General features: G+C 37.5%; 1 protein-coding gene across 1 annotated transcript in view; it reads right to left on the bottom strand.

The window, feature by feature from the left end:
* Positions 1 to 16,338, bottom strand: part of kif26ba (kinesin family member 26Ba) — a 98,231-nt gene that overhangs the window by 61,810 nt on the left and 20,083 nt on the right. Inside the window, exon 3 of the mRNA XM_079632816.1 lies at positions 4,219 to 4,836. Coding sequence (XP_079488942.1) covers positions 4,219 to 4,836 — 618 coding nt within the window. The remainder of the gene's footprint in view (positions 1 to 4,218; positions 4,837 to 16,338) is intronic.

Below are 16,338 nucleotides of genomic sequence, written 5' to 3'. Positions count from 1 at the left end.
TGTTATTGTTTTCATTGAACATAAATAATAAATAAATAATATTAAAATGTTATAATAATTATTTATTTTTATTATTTTGCGAGAATTATGAGTATGACTAGCATGGAATTTTCTCACTCAATCCGCTGACTTCTGCTTCTGATTGAGGAAAAAGCTGCCCATAACTGCTGGTCTAGGATCAGTTTTCTCTGTAAACTGCATATTGGCGAAACAGATTTGGTGATTGCACTCTTGAGAGCAACATAGTTTTCTATTTACAATGTGTTTTGCAGCGTTGAGCAATGCAGCCAATCACAAACATTATCTGTCGAGTTCTTAAACGCAATGGCCAATCATACTTGTTTAAGTTAGAATCCCCTCACCAATCAAACTTATCAAGAGCGTTTATGCTGGGATGAGTAGGTTTCATGACGTTCCATTTACATGTGTTTTTAAGGAGGAAGCGCATCTAGCCTTACCCTGGAGTTGGCTCACTCTCCACCTATGTGTGTGTGTATATAAACTCATGAACATTTTAGAGTGTCGATTAGTCAAATTAAAATCCCAACCTATTCTTGATTTTTTATTCTTTCTCAAAAACACATACACTAAGACAATCCACTACTCTGTGGATACAATATAAAATACCTTTGTTCACTTAAACCACCTTAAAAACATCTTAAATATCCCTTCCAGGTTGACAAAAAAAAATGTGAAACCACGTTTGGTCCAGACGAATGGTAATATGAAGATCAAGTGTGTTGAGGCCTATGTATGACAACAATTACATGTTTATGTTTATGTAATCAATAACATCTGTTCAGAATATGCTTATGTTTTAGTACTACATCCTTGGTACACATGTAATCACTGGAAGTGTCCTATGGTATGACATTATGTGCTATTATTTTCAGAACACTGTGAGCATTTTATGGTTTCCCTAATTAAAATCTGCTGTTGTTACAAAGCTTCACCTTGAGTCTTTTGCTTTCTAAGCAGAAACAAATGTTAGATGCAAATGCCGCAGATGTTTGTGAGTGGAAAGTCTCACTGAGACACAGACACACAGTCTTAAAAATGATTCACAATTGTGCTTGAAGCAGAGCAGTATTATCATAACATACCCTGAGCTCTACACTAAATATGCATGACAGATAAAGTATCTCTTTCTGAAAAGAAATACCATTACGCATTAGATGTCATCTCAACATTCCAACACATTACGGAAGATCTAAAGAATATTTTGATTTTCTTATATAGAAGTTAATTGTTGTCAGATGAATCCCACACCTCTTACGAGAGCATACACAGATCAAACTCATGACCTGTCACTGTAACTGGTTTGTTAGATCATTCTCAGACAGAAGCATCTTTGTCAAGACCCAAGTTCATTGAAAGAGCACATTTGCAAAACATTCCTCTTAATCTACATAGGATTTTAAAGACTTGATTGTTTGAATTGAATCAAAGAACATTTACCCACTCAACCACTTAGATGTAGACAGATCAAAGCGTCAATTTCCAAATATAGCCAACTGAACATTCCCTATAAGAGACTCCTGTTTTTGTCTTCCAATACTTAAATAAGTGGTAACCTGAAAATGTACTTTAGGTGGTAACATCTAAATTATGGGATTGTATTATGTATTACATTTATACTCTAAAACATGCTGGTTTGTTTCAACCCATGTTTGAGTCAAATATGGACAAACCCAACCTTTAGTTTACATTTTTTAATAAAATGTTAAACCCAACGGTTGGGTTTGTTCATAATTGACCCAAACATGGGTTGAAACAACCCAGCATTATTCACAGTTGATTCAAAATGATTTTTAGATTAACAACAAAACTCTTCTGAATGCTCAAATAGAAACATTTAAGTGCATGTTCTTCTTGCACCCCATGATTGTCATTCTCATGATGCAAATGCAAAAGACTAGGTTGCAAAATGATGCCCCTTTCTGAAGGGGGACATTCGCATGCTTCTTTTAATGGATAATACAATACCTTAATGCATTGCAAGCTCAATGAAACATTATGTAATAACCTGTTGCTAGGCATTCCAAATTGAACACATTTTGTCAAGTGAAGTAAAAATGTAATGTTTTCTGTATAAAGTAACAATACTGTATGCGCCCCTGTGTATGGTTGAATTTATTTGATAAGATTTGAATCTCCACAGAGTAGCTGATTCTGTGATTGTACAAATTGCCTAATGGCAATCCTTGAGCACCACTCTCTAAAGTCTCCTATAAAACATGCCTTTATACATAATAGAATCTAAAGCAGCTGACGCTCCGATAAGCCACCGAGACTCCAGAGAAGACAACTCTCTGATGAGATCTAATCAACCTACTGTGACTTAATTCACTTAGGCTTTACTAAAAAGACTCCTGAGTGCTTCAATTCAGTAAGTTCTTTTCCTATTAAGCCTGAAGACTGACAACATGTGCCAGGACTAAATGATCCCTCTTAAAACAAAATCTCTCATTTGGACCTCATTCAATGCCTGTTCAAATATGATATGTTGACTTCAGCATAGAAACTCACTAACCTTGGATCTCATTGTGAAATAGGAATTAGGTCTCAAGTGTGCTGAACTTCACTCTGCCTGCCTGTCAGAATTACATTGTTTGCTCTCAGTGATATAATCTAGACACCATCCCATTACAGAGAGGGGAGAAACAAAATGAACTCGCCTTCCATGGTTTCTCAGTCTCTGCAAACACAGTAGACCAAAAGAAAAAGGCTTTTATCCAGACAAATGAATCAAATGTATTCTCTTGCAGGATTCCTCTGACCCCATGCAATCTATATAAAATGTAATTCCTTCCGCCCGATACATTACCAATGCACATTAGGCTCAGAGGGTGTCCCAAAAGACTGTATCACTAGATTACAACATTAACCACAATGTGCAAACAACATCTCATTACATCAGGCAGGACATCTCCCTATAGGGGCGTCACGTCAACCCTCCAACCATGAATAAAAAAATTAAGGTTTTGTTCCAAAACTTAAAGGTACAATATGCAATATTTTCTGCCGCTAGAGGACGCTACATTCCAAACAACAACAACAGCGTAGCTTGATGACGATGTGAAGGAGCGTGGAATGATGGGAACTGTCGTTTTTAACTCCACCGTGGATGTAAATCAGTCAGACGGGAATCGAAAAATCATGTTCATGGATGAGTAAAAGTTCTATTTTTATAAATGTTGCGTTTAATGACATGCTTTTATTTCATTCAAATGAATTAACCGCAAGAAAAGTAAGGTTTAATACTAAATTGGTTATCATGTTACTGTATTTGTCAGATTCATTGTTGTGATAACGCTGCGCAGTTTTACTTGTTCTAAACAATTGTTGTACATTCGAACATACCCACATCATTCACCAAAAGACTGACTAATCTTTATGTATAACACATGCTATATTTATTTACATGGCCATAAACACCAGACGTGATAAACAATGTCAATAAACTAAACACAAGCCTAAAGCAATAATACTTTCCTTACATAAACATAACTATTACCGAATGCTACATTTGTAATAAATAAAATTGACCCGTATGTTAATGGGACTTGTCTTTGTCGACAGAACCAGCTGCAATCGGTAAAGAATAATTGTGTTCCATAACAACTGCACGAAACAAGCTAACGTTTGTTGCTTGATAGACGCTACAACTAGAACTTCCGCATTTGTCCAGGACTCCACGCAGTACGAGCGGAAACCATGGCGGAAACCAAGGGTAACGCGGATATGACGCCATTGACTGGCGACTCCCAGCTCACCCCTGCTCACACGCCCCGTTTCCTTGGTTAAAATCGCAATTTTCTCACGATTTAAAAATAGTTGGAAACATTTGGGATATTGTAAGTAATCAACTTAACAAAATATTTAAGACTGGTCTTGTGATTTTGGGATATTTTAGTGCACAAATATTACATATTGTACCTTGAATGAACTATCTTGAAGTCTACTCCCTACATAGACAGCAGCCTCTAGGCAGCATCTTAACTGAGCCTCATAAAAGACTGATTCAGAACCCTCTGCGTAGGCACTTATATGGGGTGCATTAGCATGTTGCTAATGTAACAATGCAATACTAATATAACGATGCAATACTCTAATAAGCTTAAAAATACGGGATGGGTGGATGGATACAATACTCTAATAAGCATAACATACATAATAGATCGACAGATAGACGTGGGATGCGTAACATAAGCCTACCTGATAAGGATAGAGCGTGACACCGTTGGCTCTTGACTGGTGCCCAGATGTCCAGGTGCCTTCCAAGTATTGGTGAGCTTGGAGTGCGACAGAACTCAACACAGTTCCATTAGCATTGTTGGGGCTGCTGGGGAGATGAGGCTGTTGAGGTCCTGTGGACTTTCCTGCATGGCCAGGCGAATTGTTCTTCTTCTCCACCCCACTGCTCACCCCCAGACTGTTGGGTTTGGATCCGTGTTTAGGGTAGGCTGGGTGGTGGGAGCTGCCGCTGTTGCTCGCGTTGGTGGTTGTCGGCGTAGAGCTGGATGTGGTGGCGGAAACGGTAGCAGAGGTGGAGGAGGCTGAGGAATGGTAGCCTGCAGGGAGGTACGCCCAGTCACGAGGCGGAGTGGGACCCTGGAGGATGCTGCGGGAACCCACCAGGGAGGCCAGGGATGGAGGGGAGCCAGGAGATACATCACACTGCTCCAGGCTCAGCACCATGTGGACGGCCTCCTGCTTCAGCTGACTCAGGTGGGTGGCGCACACGTCACAGCGGCCGTCACGCTCGTTCCATGCCTTGCGTGTGCTGTTGGACACCTGCAGCTTATCATGGAGGAGCAGGGAGAAGGAGGGATCCTATGGAGAGAAGGGAATAAATAACTTTTACTTCTGCATATATAAGGTTAAACAAATGTAGTCAAATAACCATGTCATCTTGTAAAAAAGTTAAGAGAGATTAATACATTAATACTCTTAAACAAGAAAAACAAATCAGGTGTATCAGTCAAATTAATTAATGTGTAAATATAATGTCCCTAGCAACAGTAAAATCACTCACATATCAGCAATGAGATTAAATGGAGAATAATTTGAGACTTTTTATTAAGTCTACTTATTAAGTCTAAGATTCTCAGATTTTTCTCCTGGAAAACAGACCATAGTTAGCTCAAATGTTCTGGAAGTGACTTTAAATATGTCTCAGACAGTGGTCTAAAGTCTTTTTATACAAATTTTATTATAAACACACACATGTTTTATATATTAATAACAACATAATTTACTCATCCCCATGTGGTGTATCACTTTCTTCTGCAGAATGCAAAAGAATGTTTAGAAGAATGTTTGGAACCAACCATTCAGTTTCATTGTACAGCGGAAAAAAACTAAACTAAACAAAAACAGAAATTTTGAAAATCAAATTATAAATATCTTCTTTTTTTTCCATGGAAGAAAGCAATTCATGCAGGTTTAGAACGATAGATGTCAGTAAATGATGACAACATTCATTTCTGAGTGAACAAATGAGACCATTTTTGGCATACAGTCATACACAAAATAATTTAAGCTGCTATCCACATTATTTTATTTATTGATCTTTACTTAAACTGTATATGTATAATTATCATTTTTATTTCTCCAATTGAGTTTTAGGAGAAACATCTAAGACAAAATTGACGAAACTGAGAACTCAATTAAGTGCAATGAACAAGAAACCTTTGAGCAATTAAACTTTCCTCTAGGCAAACATACACCTTTGATTCCTCCAAAGTCTTTCCCCAAGCAGTCTTAAGCAGACTAAATGACTCTGCACTGCTAAGTAATTAGAATCATTAATTTATCGCCACACAACCATGGAATTTTTTTTCCAAAGACATTCACATGATGTCAACACAGATCGGCGCCATGAACTTATTACAGGCACAATCCCTCCCTGAAGCATCCTGGGGTTAAGTGCCTTATTCAAGTTCTCATTGGCTCATGGCTTACTTCCTACAGAGACCATACCACCAACCTCCCGGTTACCAACCGTGAGCATAAACCACTACACCAATTAATGACTGAAATCTATAGACGAACATGTGCATTGTTATTTTGATATAAAGTAGGTTCATTACTAAATGCAGAACACTGCCCTTGTTCTCACGCATTGTCACTCTGAATTTGGTCTGATCTTTATTTTTCTGTCTTCCGAGTCTTCATTAGCATAAAGCTGCCAGTTATCTGGCTTTAGTGCATCATCACACCATGTGCTTGAGCATTCCGTGAGGCGAAGATCATAATTACGTTTTGGCAGATTCTCAGAGGGCCAGTGTGAAGACGGAGGAACGATTCTAGTTAGATTCATTGAATGACATCATCCTTTCATCGTGCAAAGAGAAGGGATGCACTCTTGCAACGACTTCGTGGACACTCAGAAATAAATATACTTAATCTTTCATTCTGTTGCATCCCATCTGTGTCTTATTTTTGATTTAAGACATTGACTTAAAAGCTACATTACACAAAATAGTTCTGCCACGGGAAAGAATTAAAGGATCTCACAACAGATTTATCACCAACTCAATCCATTCACAGTTGGAATTTCTTATTTTACCCCCATACATCCTTAAGCTCATTATTATGGCTAGATGGTTCTTCTCTCATTTTAGACCCAGCAAAAATCTAATTAGCGTCCCCAAAGCCTTGACAGATACTTGACCTTTTTAGCATAGACAGTGTCTGTTCGATGCTATAATGGCGCTTTCGGACTCCAACTGCAGTAGTCATGAGAAGGTGTGAAGATTAAAGCAGCTAGTATAACAATAAACCTTAAACCTTTGGATCAGGCAGCCGCACTCGTGCATGAAGAGAGGCTGGTTAGCATTGCAGCTAGTGACAGTAGCATTTGTCTAAAGCACCGATGCAGGTGCATGAAATGTGGCAACACATCTGTACTTCAATTTAATTGTTGAAACAAGAAGGAAGTTGTTGAAAAAAAAAGTCAGCTGCATTCACAATCCAGTTTTCTTCCATAATTGGACATATTTCAAAGTAAAACGGAACATGCAACATGATTTTATACATCCCAAATTGATTGGATTGTGAAAAAAGTGGGCGTTACATACCAAAATGGCCGCAAGTGAGCTTGAATATCTCATTTCAATACCTCTTATGGAAATATATGTTATGGTGTTATTTCCGTAAGAGGTACATTTTTGGTCAAGATCTTGTATTGACAATGCACAATTGACATTGTATTGACAATGAGTCCAGCACTCTGTAATATATAGATATAGCTATAGTTTTAGCCTATTCAATAATCCTGGGAGGGAAAATAGGGTCAATTTTGACTTCAAGGATTACAGTAATTGCTGCTTTTTAGATGGCACTGCATGATAATATACTTTTCCAGATAACCCATTTGTTAGGGAACGTTACCCAAGTGATTTAGGGCTCCATTGAATATATCTGCATCATAATGGACTCAGAGTTGGCGGGGCTACAGTGGGGCGAAAACCCAGTGCAATGCTTACGGTGTCCTTACCGCACCTTGTACCTCCCCGTCGGGTCTACCTGGCCCCCCTCGGGTGGGCACAGGGCAGCGGTCCAGCTAATCAAAGCCCCGTGCACGAGCACAGTCACTGAAGGAGAGAGACTGAAGGTCTGTTCTGATTAAAAGCACACATTCCTGCTGTCAGAGTAAATCTAGAGACTGACTCTCATCTTACACAAGCTGCTTTGTGTATCCCTCCCCTCCTCTCCCAGCATCCCCTCTGCCCCATACAATGCACACGGTGACCTCTGCGGATCTCCTCTCATAGAGTACACTTAAGCTAACAGGGCAGCACTGTACCTCTAAAAAAGTCCAGACCTAAGACGTTGGCGGTTCTGTCATGCGTTTCTGATCAGTGTCCAAAGGAAATGCAAACCCACTTAAGGCACACACTTGCACTGTGCATATATAGTGTCTGCATATTATGAGGATTAAGTATTTGAAACATTCAAATATTGAATGGTTTGCATAAATAGATGAATAAAATTGCATAAAATTTATGAATAAATTGGATTCAGTCTAGTGTTTTAATGGCTTGTCATTTGCCTTCACATTTAGTTAGTTTGAGGGTTGACATAAACATAGTGTGTAGGGATGTGTAACTGATCGTCTGAGAAACTTAATAACAACATCATTGTGTCTGTCATCTTTAATGTCCCACCAGTCTTTAAACTAAAAAATGCAAGAAATAACTGATATACTTTACACTACTACTCAATATTTGAGATTTATTTAAAAAAGAAAGTATTACTTTAATTCATCAAGTATGCATTAAACTGATCAAAAGTGACAGTAAAAAACATGTATTATGTTACAAAGGATTTCTATTTCAAATCAATTTGAACTCCATTCATTCTGTTTCATCCCATCTGTGTATTCTTTTCGAATAAGACTTAAAAGCTACATTGCACAGCTAAATTATAATGGTTTCCACAAAAATATTAAACAGCAAAACTGCTTTCATCATTGAAATGTTTCTTGAGCAGCAAATCAGCATATTAGAAGGATTTTCTGAAAGATCATGTGACACTGAAGACTGGAGTAATGATGCTGAAAATTCAGCTTTACCGTCACAGGAACAAATGACATTTTAAAATATATTAACATAGAAAAAGAAAATGCACAATATTACTGGCACTTTATTTTTGGATCAAATAAAAGAAGCCTTGGTGAGCATAAAAATATATATTTTTAAACATACTCCTAACTTTACCCCTAATCCAGTTTTCTTCCATAATCGGAACGTGCAACATGATTTTATACATCTCAAATTGATTGCATTGTGGAAAAAAAACTAACTTTTGAATGGCAATGTATATGAACTAGTTTGATGTGATATGCACCCTTCTTCACTCATGACATCTAGCTGCATGTGATGTATTAGTCTGCACAGAAATATTGATGTATAAATATTTGTAGAAGGCAGACAGGAGTGATCTGGAATATGTCTGCTGACCCCACTGACACACTGCCTCCACTTCCCTGGCCGACAGGAAATGATCAGTCACACACTGGAAGTTCTGTTGACACAAAGTGTTTATCATAAAGGTTGTCTTTAAATTTATGTCAAGCTTTGTTATATTACAAAAAAGCGAACAAACAATATGTATGTGGATTTATCAGGTTGGAGGTGAATCTGGTTTAAAACTGGAAGTTCAGCTTTTACGACTGCGCCAGCACAAACCTGCATTTCTGTAATTCATGCAAAGCCACTGCAGATATTTCTTCTTTTAGGGTGGGGACCCAAATACCAAATCCTAAGCCGTGCCACTTTAAGACTTAACCAAAATAACCAAAAATAGCTGACTTTAACTCACTTTAACTGTAAAAAAGTGAACTCAAATCGTGTTTAAAGGAAAAATAACTTGAACTTTCACTGCTGCACGAAAAGCAGTCTGCTCATATTTTACAAGCAATCATAACCAGAAAATAAGCAGACATTGCTTGGCAAAAACCATCACAATGAATGCCTTACAGGGAAAATGATCTTAATGGAAAGTGCTGCTTGCAAGCATTTCACTTATTAATATAAGAATTTGATTATCATATTCCCGACAAAATGTGATAATCAGTAACCAGAGGTGTTTAATGTCAAAGAAAATCATAAAATCCAATTGCACTGAGCCATTTACAGATCGGATATGAATTATGGAAGGCTTATACATGCAAGTGGAATGTACTACATATTCATACTGTGTATGTTTTTCATTTATTCATTTCATTTCACATTTATTCATAATAAATATTTATGAAGCAATTTAAGAGGCAAATATAGTGATACAATTTATATTAAATTGTACATTAAATATTTTCAGTGCTGTTTATACCTGTTGTTTTACTGCCTTTGATTACAGTCACAGAGTAATGGACTAAAATATGATAAAAGTAATTAAATTGAATGATGAAAGCAGCAGACCTAAACTTTCTGTAACTCAAACAATAGAGCTTGGAGATAGCAACTCCATTTAAACATTTTTAAGCATATTTAAGTTATAAGGAAAAACACTTCAACATTTGCATGAATAAAAGTTTACTTAACAGCTTTTCCTAAAGGAAAAAAAATGTTTTCCCACATCAGTGACCCGTAACTATCCAGAAAACCATTGGGGAAGGGGCGAGCATTAATAACCCCAATTAGGGTTTCCAAAGGAACCGGATTTTAGTTTGTGAACACGGAAGAGATATTCATTCATTCGAGACACATCTGTGCAACATCTATAACATTTTACAGTGTTTACATCATTACCTACTACATTACATGTATTTATAAAAAAATAAACCCTACCCACTCTCGAGAGCACTATAACTGCGCTGAGATTACATTGGAAGGACAAACAGAACCGTGTAGACTAAAGCGCTCTAATGGATGTAGCCATTCATTCTCCAGCCAAAAGAGACTCTGAGAGAGGGTGAAAGAGGACTCTTAAGACCGCCAGATGGACTGAAGCCCTCCGGTCCAGCGCTCTGCTTTAAAAGACACTTCAGATGAGAGCTTCACAGAAGTGTTGATTGGATAGTTACCATTCATCATGATGGGAACTGGATCCAAGTCTGAAGAAATGGCTTATATTCCTCAGTGTCTGTCGAATTAGACTCTTGATGGTTATTAGGTCTTCATTGGAAGCGTTTACTCACTGCCACCGGACAAGTCTCAAACCACATTCACATTCGCTTTTGAGGACAAAGCAAATGAGCAAAAGTTAGGCCTGCTTCCAGAGCCTCTGGTTTCCTGTTCGCTAGTCAATTCCTTATTTCATTAGCAGGAACCAGAGAGAACGTCAGCCATTATCAGGCTGGTTATGAAAACATTGAAGTCATTAATACTGCTAGCAGAAGCCCTGACTGAATCAATTAACCATCGTCTATATGGACCGTCCCGCTGGGACAAACATAGAGGAGGAGGGGCAAAAGTCATGAGCTACAGAGCAGGAACAGAAGATATACTGTCCTGCTTTCTAGGCAGTCTTGGCATTGGCTGTGAACTAGAAACCGTTCAACAAACCTGATATTGGGTTTGCAATCAACAATATGGGTACAGAATGAGCTTATACACTGACTAACAACAAATACTAGTCTCTAAATTGATATAAAAGGACATTTTGTGCTTTACACATCTCCGACATTGTACAAAACGCAATGGATTTTCAAATGGATCCAGGAAACATATCAGCGCTGCAAAGTCATTGTTGTGAAACATGGTCTGCTTCGCTCACTGGTTTTTAATCAACAATTACATGACATCATCTGACTAATAGTATGCTGCTTACCCGCTATATGAGCACGCCAATACCAACATTTCATTCAGACAAAAGGCTCTTTCACAGTTGTGCTGGTATTTTAAAACTGATCTCAAATTCATTGTCATTATATGGGCAAAACAATAAAACAGTGAGACTTTTTTTGCATTTCTTCTTTTGTGTTTAACAGATGGAAAAAAAAGTCATACAGGTTTTGGAAAAAAATAGGGTTAATAAATGATGACAGAAATGTAATTTTTGGGTGTACTGACCCTTTAATGAAAGGTGAAGACCAGCCCAGGAGAGCTTCAGTGGTAATGCCTAAAACAAATACAAATGTTGTGACCTATTTAACCCTCATCATGTTTGCACTCGGGGGAAAGTTAGATGTGATAGCGAGAAATGCTTTGAATAAAGAGATTTCTCATTATTTTAAAACACTTCAATAAGTAAGTAAAGCTTTATTTATATAGCAAATTTTAAACAGTGTTTAGAAAGTGCTTTACAGAAGAGAAAGTCACATATACAGTGCTATGCATAAGTTTAGACACCCATGCTAAAGTTGACTAAAAAGAGGAATAAAAAATCATCTTTTGGAAATTTAACTTAATGCCTTAATTAAAAAAAATAGGAAAAATCCAACCTTTAAGGACACCAATTTTCTTTGTGAATGAATAATGTATCGTAAATAAATAAATGTTCTTCCTTAAAATACAGGGTGCATAAGTTTGGACACCCCTATGTTAAATTCCCATAGAGGCAGGCAGATTTTTATTTTTAAAGGCCAGTTACTTCATGGATCCAGGATACTCTGCATCCTGATAAAGTTCCCTTGGCCTTTGGAATTAAAATAGCCCCACATCATCACAAACCCTTCACCATACCTGGAGATTGGCATGAAGTACTTTCCATAAGATCATCTCTCAATGCAAATCAAATCAGCTATTAGGCTGACTGAAATAAAACCATGCCAATCTCCAGGTATGGTGAAGGGTTTGTGATGATGTGGGGCTATTTTAATTCCAGAGGCCAAGGGAACTTTATCAGGATGCATAGTATCCTGGATCCATGAAGTAACTGGCCTTTAAAAATAAAAATCTGCCTGCATTTATTTATTTACGATACATTATTCATTCACAAAGAAAATTGGAGTCCTTAAAGGTTGGATTTTTCCTATTTTTTTAAATTAAGGCATTAAGTTCAATTTCCAAAAGATGATTTTTTTATTCCTCTTTTTAGTCAACTTTAGCATGGGTGTCTAAACTTATGCATAGCACTGTATACACATATAGAAAACGGTAACACTTTATTTTACAGTGTCCTTGTATGTTACATGTACTTACCATAGTAATAACAGTAAATTATGCATAATTACATGCAACTAACCCTCAACCAAATCGTACTACCCTAACCCTATAGTAAGTACATGTAGTTGCTTAATATTACTCAGTACTTAAATATATAATTACACTGTAACAATGACACCTTAAAATAAAGTGTAACTGAAAAAACATACATACACATATAGAAATAAGATTATAAATTGACTAAGTTTGGCGTACCCCTATGTGAATGGATAGCAGCTAGCAATAAGTAGTTATGGATAGCAATAAGTACATTTCCAGATCAAACTATACTGGTCATGATGCATACCAGTGTTGTTAAATACAAAGTTCTGTCATGAAACTCTGGATGGTGCAGGCTGATTGGTGCTTAACTCAATCTGCTTGCAATCACATCATTCTCTATAGGCCACAGCTGATTGGTGTATCAGTAGCCAATGAACTCGCTCAGCATTTGCTGTAGCAGTTGCAGCGCGCTTTCAGAAACCCTCCACCTTCCCCAGCTCCACCTGTATAGTTTTTTTTTTTTATATATATATATACTAAATGTTCATGTATCATATTAGTTTGAGCTGATAAAATCAGTTTAGAAATTGACCAGTATGACCACACACTCCTGACAACAACAACTGTCTGGCCAGCGTTCCTCCAGTGAGTGTGTTTGCAGAAGACATGTTTATTTATGCCACTGGAAACTAAAAGCAAAGACTTGCTCTCATTGCTAGTTTATATGTCTTAATCTTATAAAAGCCTCTAAACTCTGCGGCTGTATTTCCTTCATCAAGATCCTGTAAACTATAAACATGTAAAAACCTGGAGGGCGATGTAAGGACGTACCAGCATATTACCTGATGTTGCTTTTGGCTAATGTGGTGTTCGTTTTGTGAGTGGCTTCATTCATGTGGAGGTTGCACTGGTCATTCATTACATTTCCACCTCCCTCTGAGCAGCTCTTGTGAGTGTACACAACATATCCACAAACCTCACAAAGACGCTGTTTAGTTTGACATCCCCAATTCACCTCTTTGCCTTGACAATTATCCTACATCAACAAACTAAGAGCTCTCTGCAGGGACCAGGTCGCGAATCAGGAGGGACAGACAGACAGCTATTGATAAGAGCACACAGGACGCTTACAGTCCCATATGCATATTTGAGCTTCAGACAGCAAGTGTAGTGTAGGCTGGAAGGCATGTGTGCTGTCAATAACTGTCAAAGTTTAAGTCAAACTGAATGGACAAGCAAAGGTTGAAACTGCACACAGTTTGAAAACCCAATCCAAACAAACCTGATCCATTTTTAACATGAACGTCCTGACCCAAAACCTGCTCAACACCAATTAGAAGTTAAACTCAAGCTGCTCTTTAATAGTAGTCAATAACAACACATGCAATCAACAAAAAGTAGACATTTACAGGGACAGTATCTCGATGTATCTATAAATTAATTTTTCTATAGTCAAATTATGATGTTTTCCTCAGAATCAAAAATAATAAAGATCTAAATTAATTACAGTTAAATTGTATCCCTCTTTTAAAGGGATAGTTCACCCTAAAATAATTTACTCACCCTGGTGTTGTTCTAATGCCGTATGCCCTTCTTTCTTTTATGGGCCACAAAAGGAGAATTTTTTTTTTAAATGTCGCTTTCACACTCATTCATATAATGGCAGTTTAAAAAAAGCGACCATCATCTACTGTTTTTTTTTAAAAGACGCAAAAGTATCACAGAATGATCCCATATACAGTATATTCCAAGTGTTCTGGGGGTGTACAATAGGGTTTTAAATGGCAAAAACACATTTTTCATATTCTCACATATAACAAAATGCTCCTGTATTATGCTTGTTTCCTTCTTGAACCCTTAATGTGCATGTGCTGGGATGTTAATGCATCCTAACATATCCTAAAATATTAAATCCACTGGCAAATTTACATGCTCCGTCCTCATTCAACACCCATTCAAGTTGGTTCAGCCAAAAGAGTCATAAATTCAACATGCTTCTCGATTAAACTTGCTTTTACAAAACAATTTGCTAGAAATGGATGCAAGCCAAGATGCAAAAACAGAAAGGGAATTTTTCAAGTTTCTTAAATGTCTTGTGTTTTTGAAACTTGTTTCATTAAGAGTCGAGTTTTGTGCCATGTTTTTTTTTTTTTTTTTATGGTAATCATGTCTTACTAACTTATTGTGGATGAACTTTTACCACTGAACAACTGAAACGTTTCCACATTTGTTCAATCTTTCCATCAGCATAGACTCATATTCATATAGTCACATTTAACATCACCTCCTGCAGGGTATGCAACCTATTCTGTTTAAATATTTGGTTTCGGGGAGACTTTTTAATATTTTTGAAAGATGTCTCTTATGTTCACCAAGGCTGCTTTTATGATAAAAAAAATACAGTAAAACTAGTAATATTGGGAAATATTATTACAATTTAAAATAACCGAGTATGTAATTTATTCCTGTGATGTAAATTTTTTGCACATTTACTCGTTATAGTCTTCAGTGTCACATGATCCTTCAGAAACCGTTCTAATCAAGGGGGTAATCCAGCACCCGGAAAGCATACCTTCCATGGGGGCCGCCATTGACTAGCAAGCCATCACTTGCTGTTAGCATTCCATTGACTCATTCATTTTGGCGTCACTTTGACAGCGAATAACTTTACATCTGAGGCGTTTAAAGAATCCATTTGTCCATTTATTATTTAAAAAGAAACACGACAATGTATAAAAGGCTCCATTACCTTATGGCCCCGTAGAAGCAGTTTTTGTAAAAATAGGCTAACGATTGCGTCATAACCACGCGACTCTCTGTCGCACAGTCGAGAAATTACCGTATAGACCGGCGGAGAAGCTCGAAGGCAATCGGGAGTAGCCCATAGAGAGTAATAAACTTGCTCCCGCTGCTAGCTCATGGGCAGCTAATACTCGCGCTCTCCGTCTCTGCAAGATTCAGAAGGGAATGATTCAGATTTCTCTCGGCACAGCTACTAGAAGACCTACAGCTGTCAGACAGGTTGCTCACGTCACATCTACGTCGTCAAGCTCAGTTTGAGGCTGCGCAGTGCGCTCGGCCATCAGGAAGTGAGTGCTTCTAATGGGCTTCACTTTTCTCTGTTGAAACCTATGGGGTCACTGTGTCCATTTTATATACTGTCTATGGTTCTAATATGCGGATTTGCTGATCAAGAAACATTTTTTTATTATTATCAATGATAAAACCAGTTGTGCTGCTTAAAAATTTTGTGGAAACTGTGATACATTTGTGAATGTGATTTCGGACGCAGCCCAGATCTACATGCCTTTAATGCATTGAGTTGCTGCCATGTGATTGGCTGATTAGATATTTGCATTAACGAGCAGTTGAACAGGTGTACCTAACAAAGTGGCTGGTGATGGTAAATGGTTGTGTCCGACTTATTTTGCTAAAGAAGCTAAAAAAGTATGTTCTATATAGTATGAGTGTGTAGTATAAATGCAATTTGGACGTACTATTTGTTGTCATTATCATGTGACCTACCAATCATTCCCAAATCCTCTCCCGTGGCCTCATGCCTCATGGGATAGTAAAGTGTCCATTGTATGCACACTTCAGAATCTCTTCAGAAGTAGGTCATCTGGGTACTTTTTGTCTACTCTTTTATGGCTACTGTGAATACGGACATACTATATACAGAATATAGAATTATTGTCTGACGTCTGCTAAACACATTATTACTACTGAGGAAGTATTA

This window comes from Phoxinus phoxinus (genome assembly GCF_949152265.1).
Source record: "Phoxinus phoxinus genome assembly, chromosome: 13".
Lineage (NCBI taxonomy): Eukaryota > Metazoa > Chordata > Actinopteri > Cypriniformes > Leuciscidae > Phoxinus > Phoxinus phoxinus.
The sequence above is the reverse complement of the archived record's forward strand: the minus strand, read 5'-3'. Positions and strand labels throughout refer to the sequence as shown.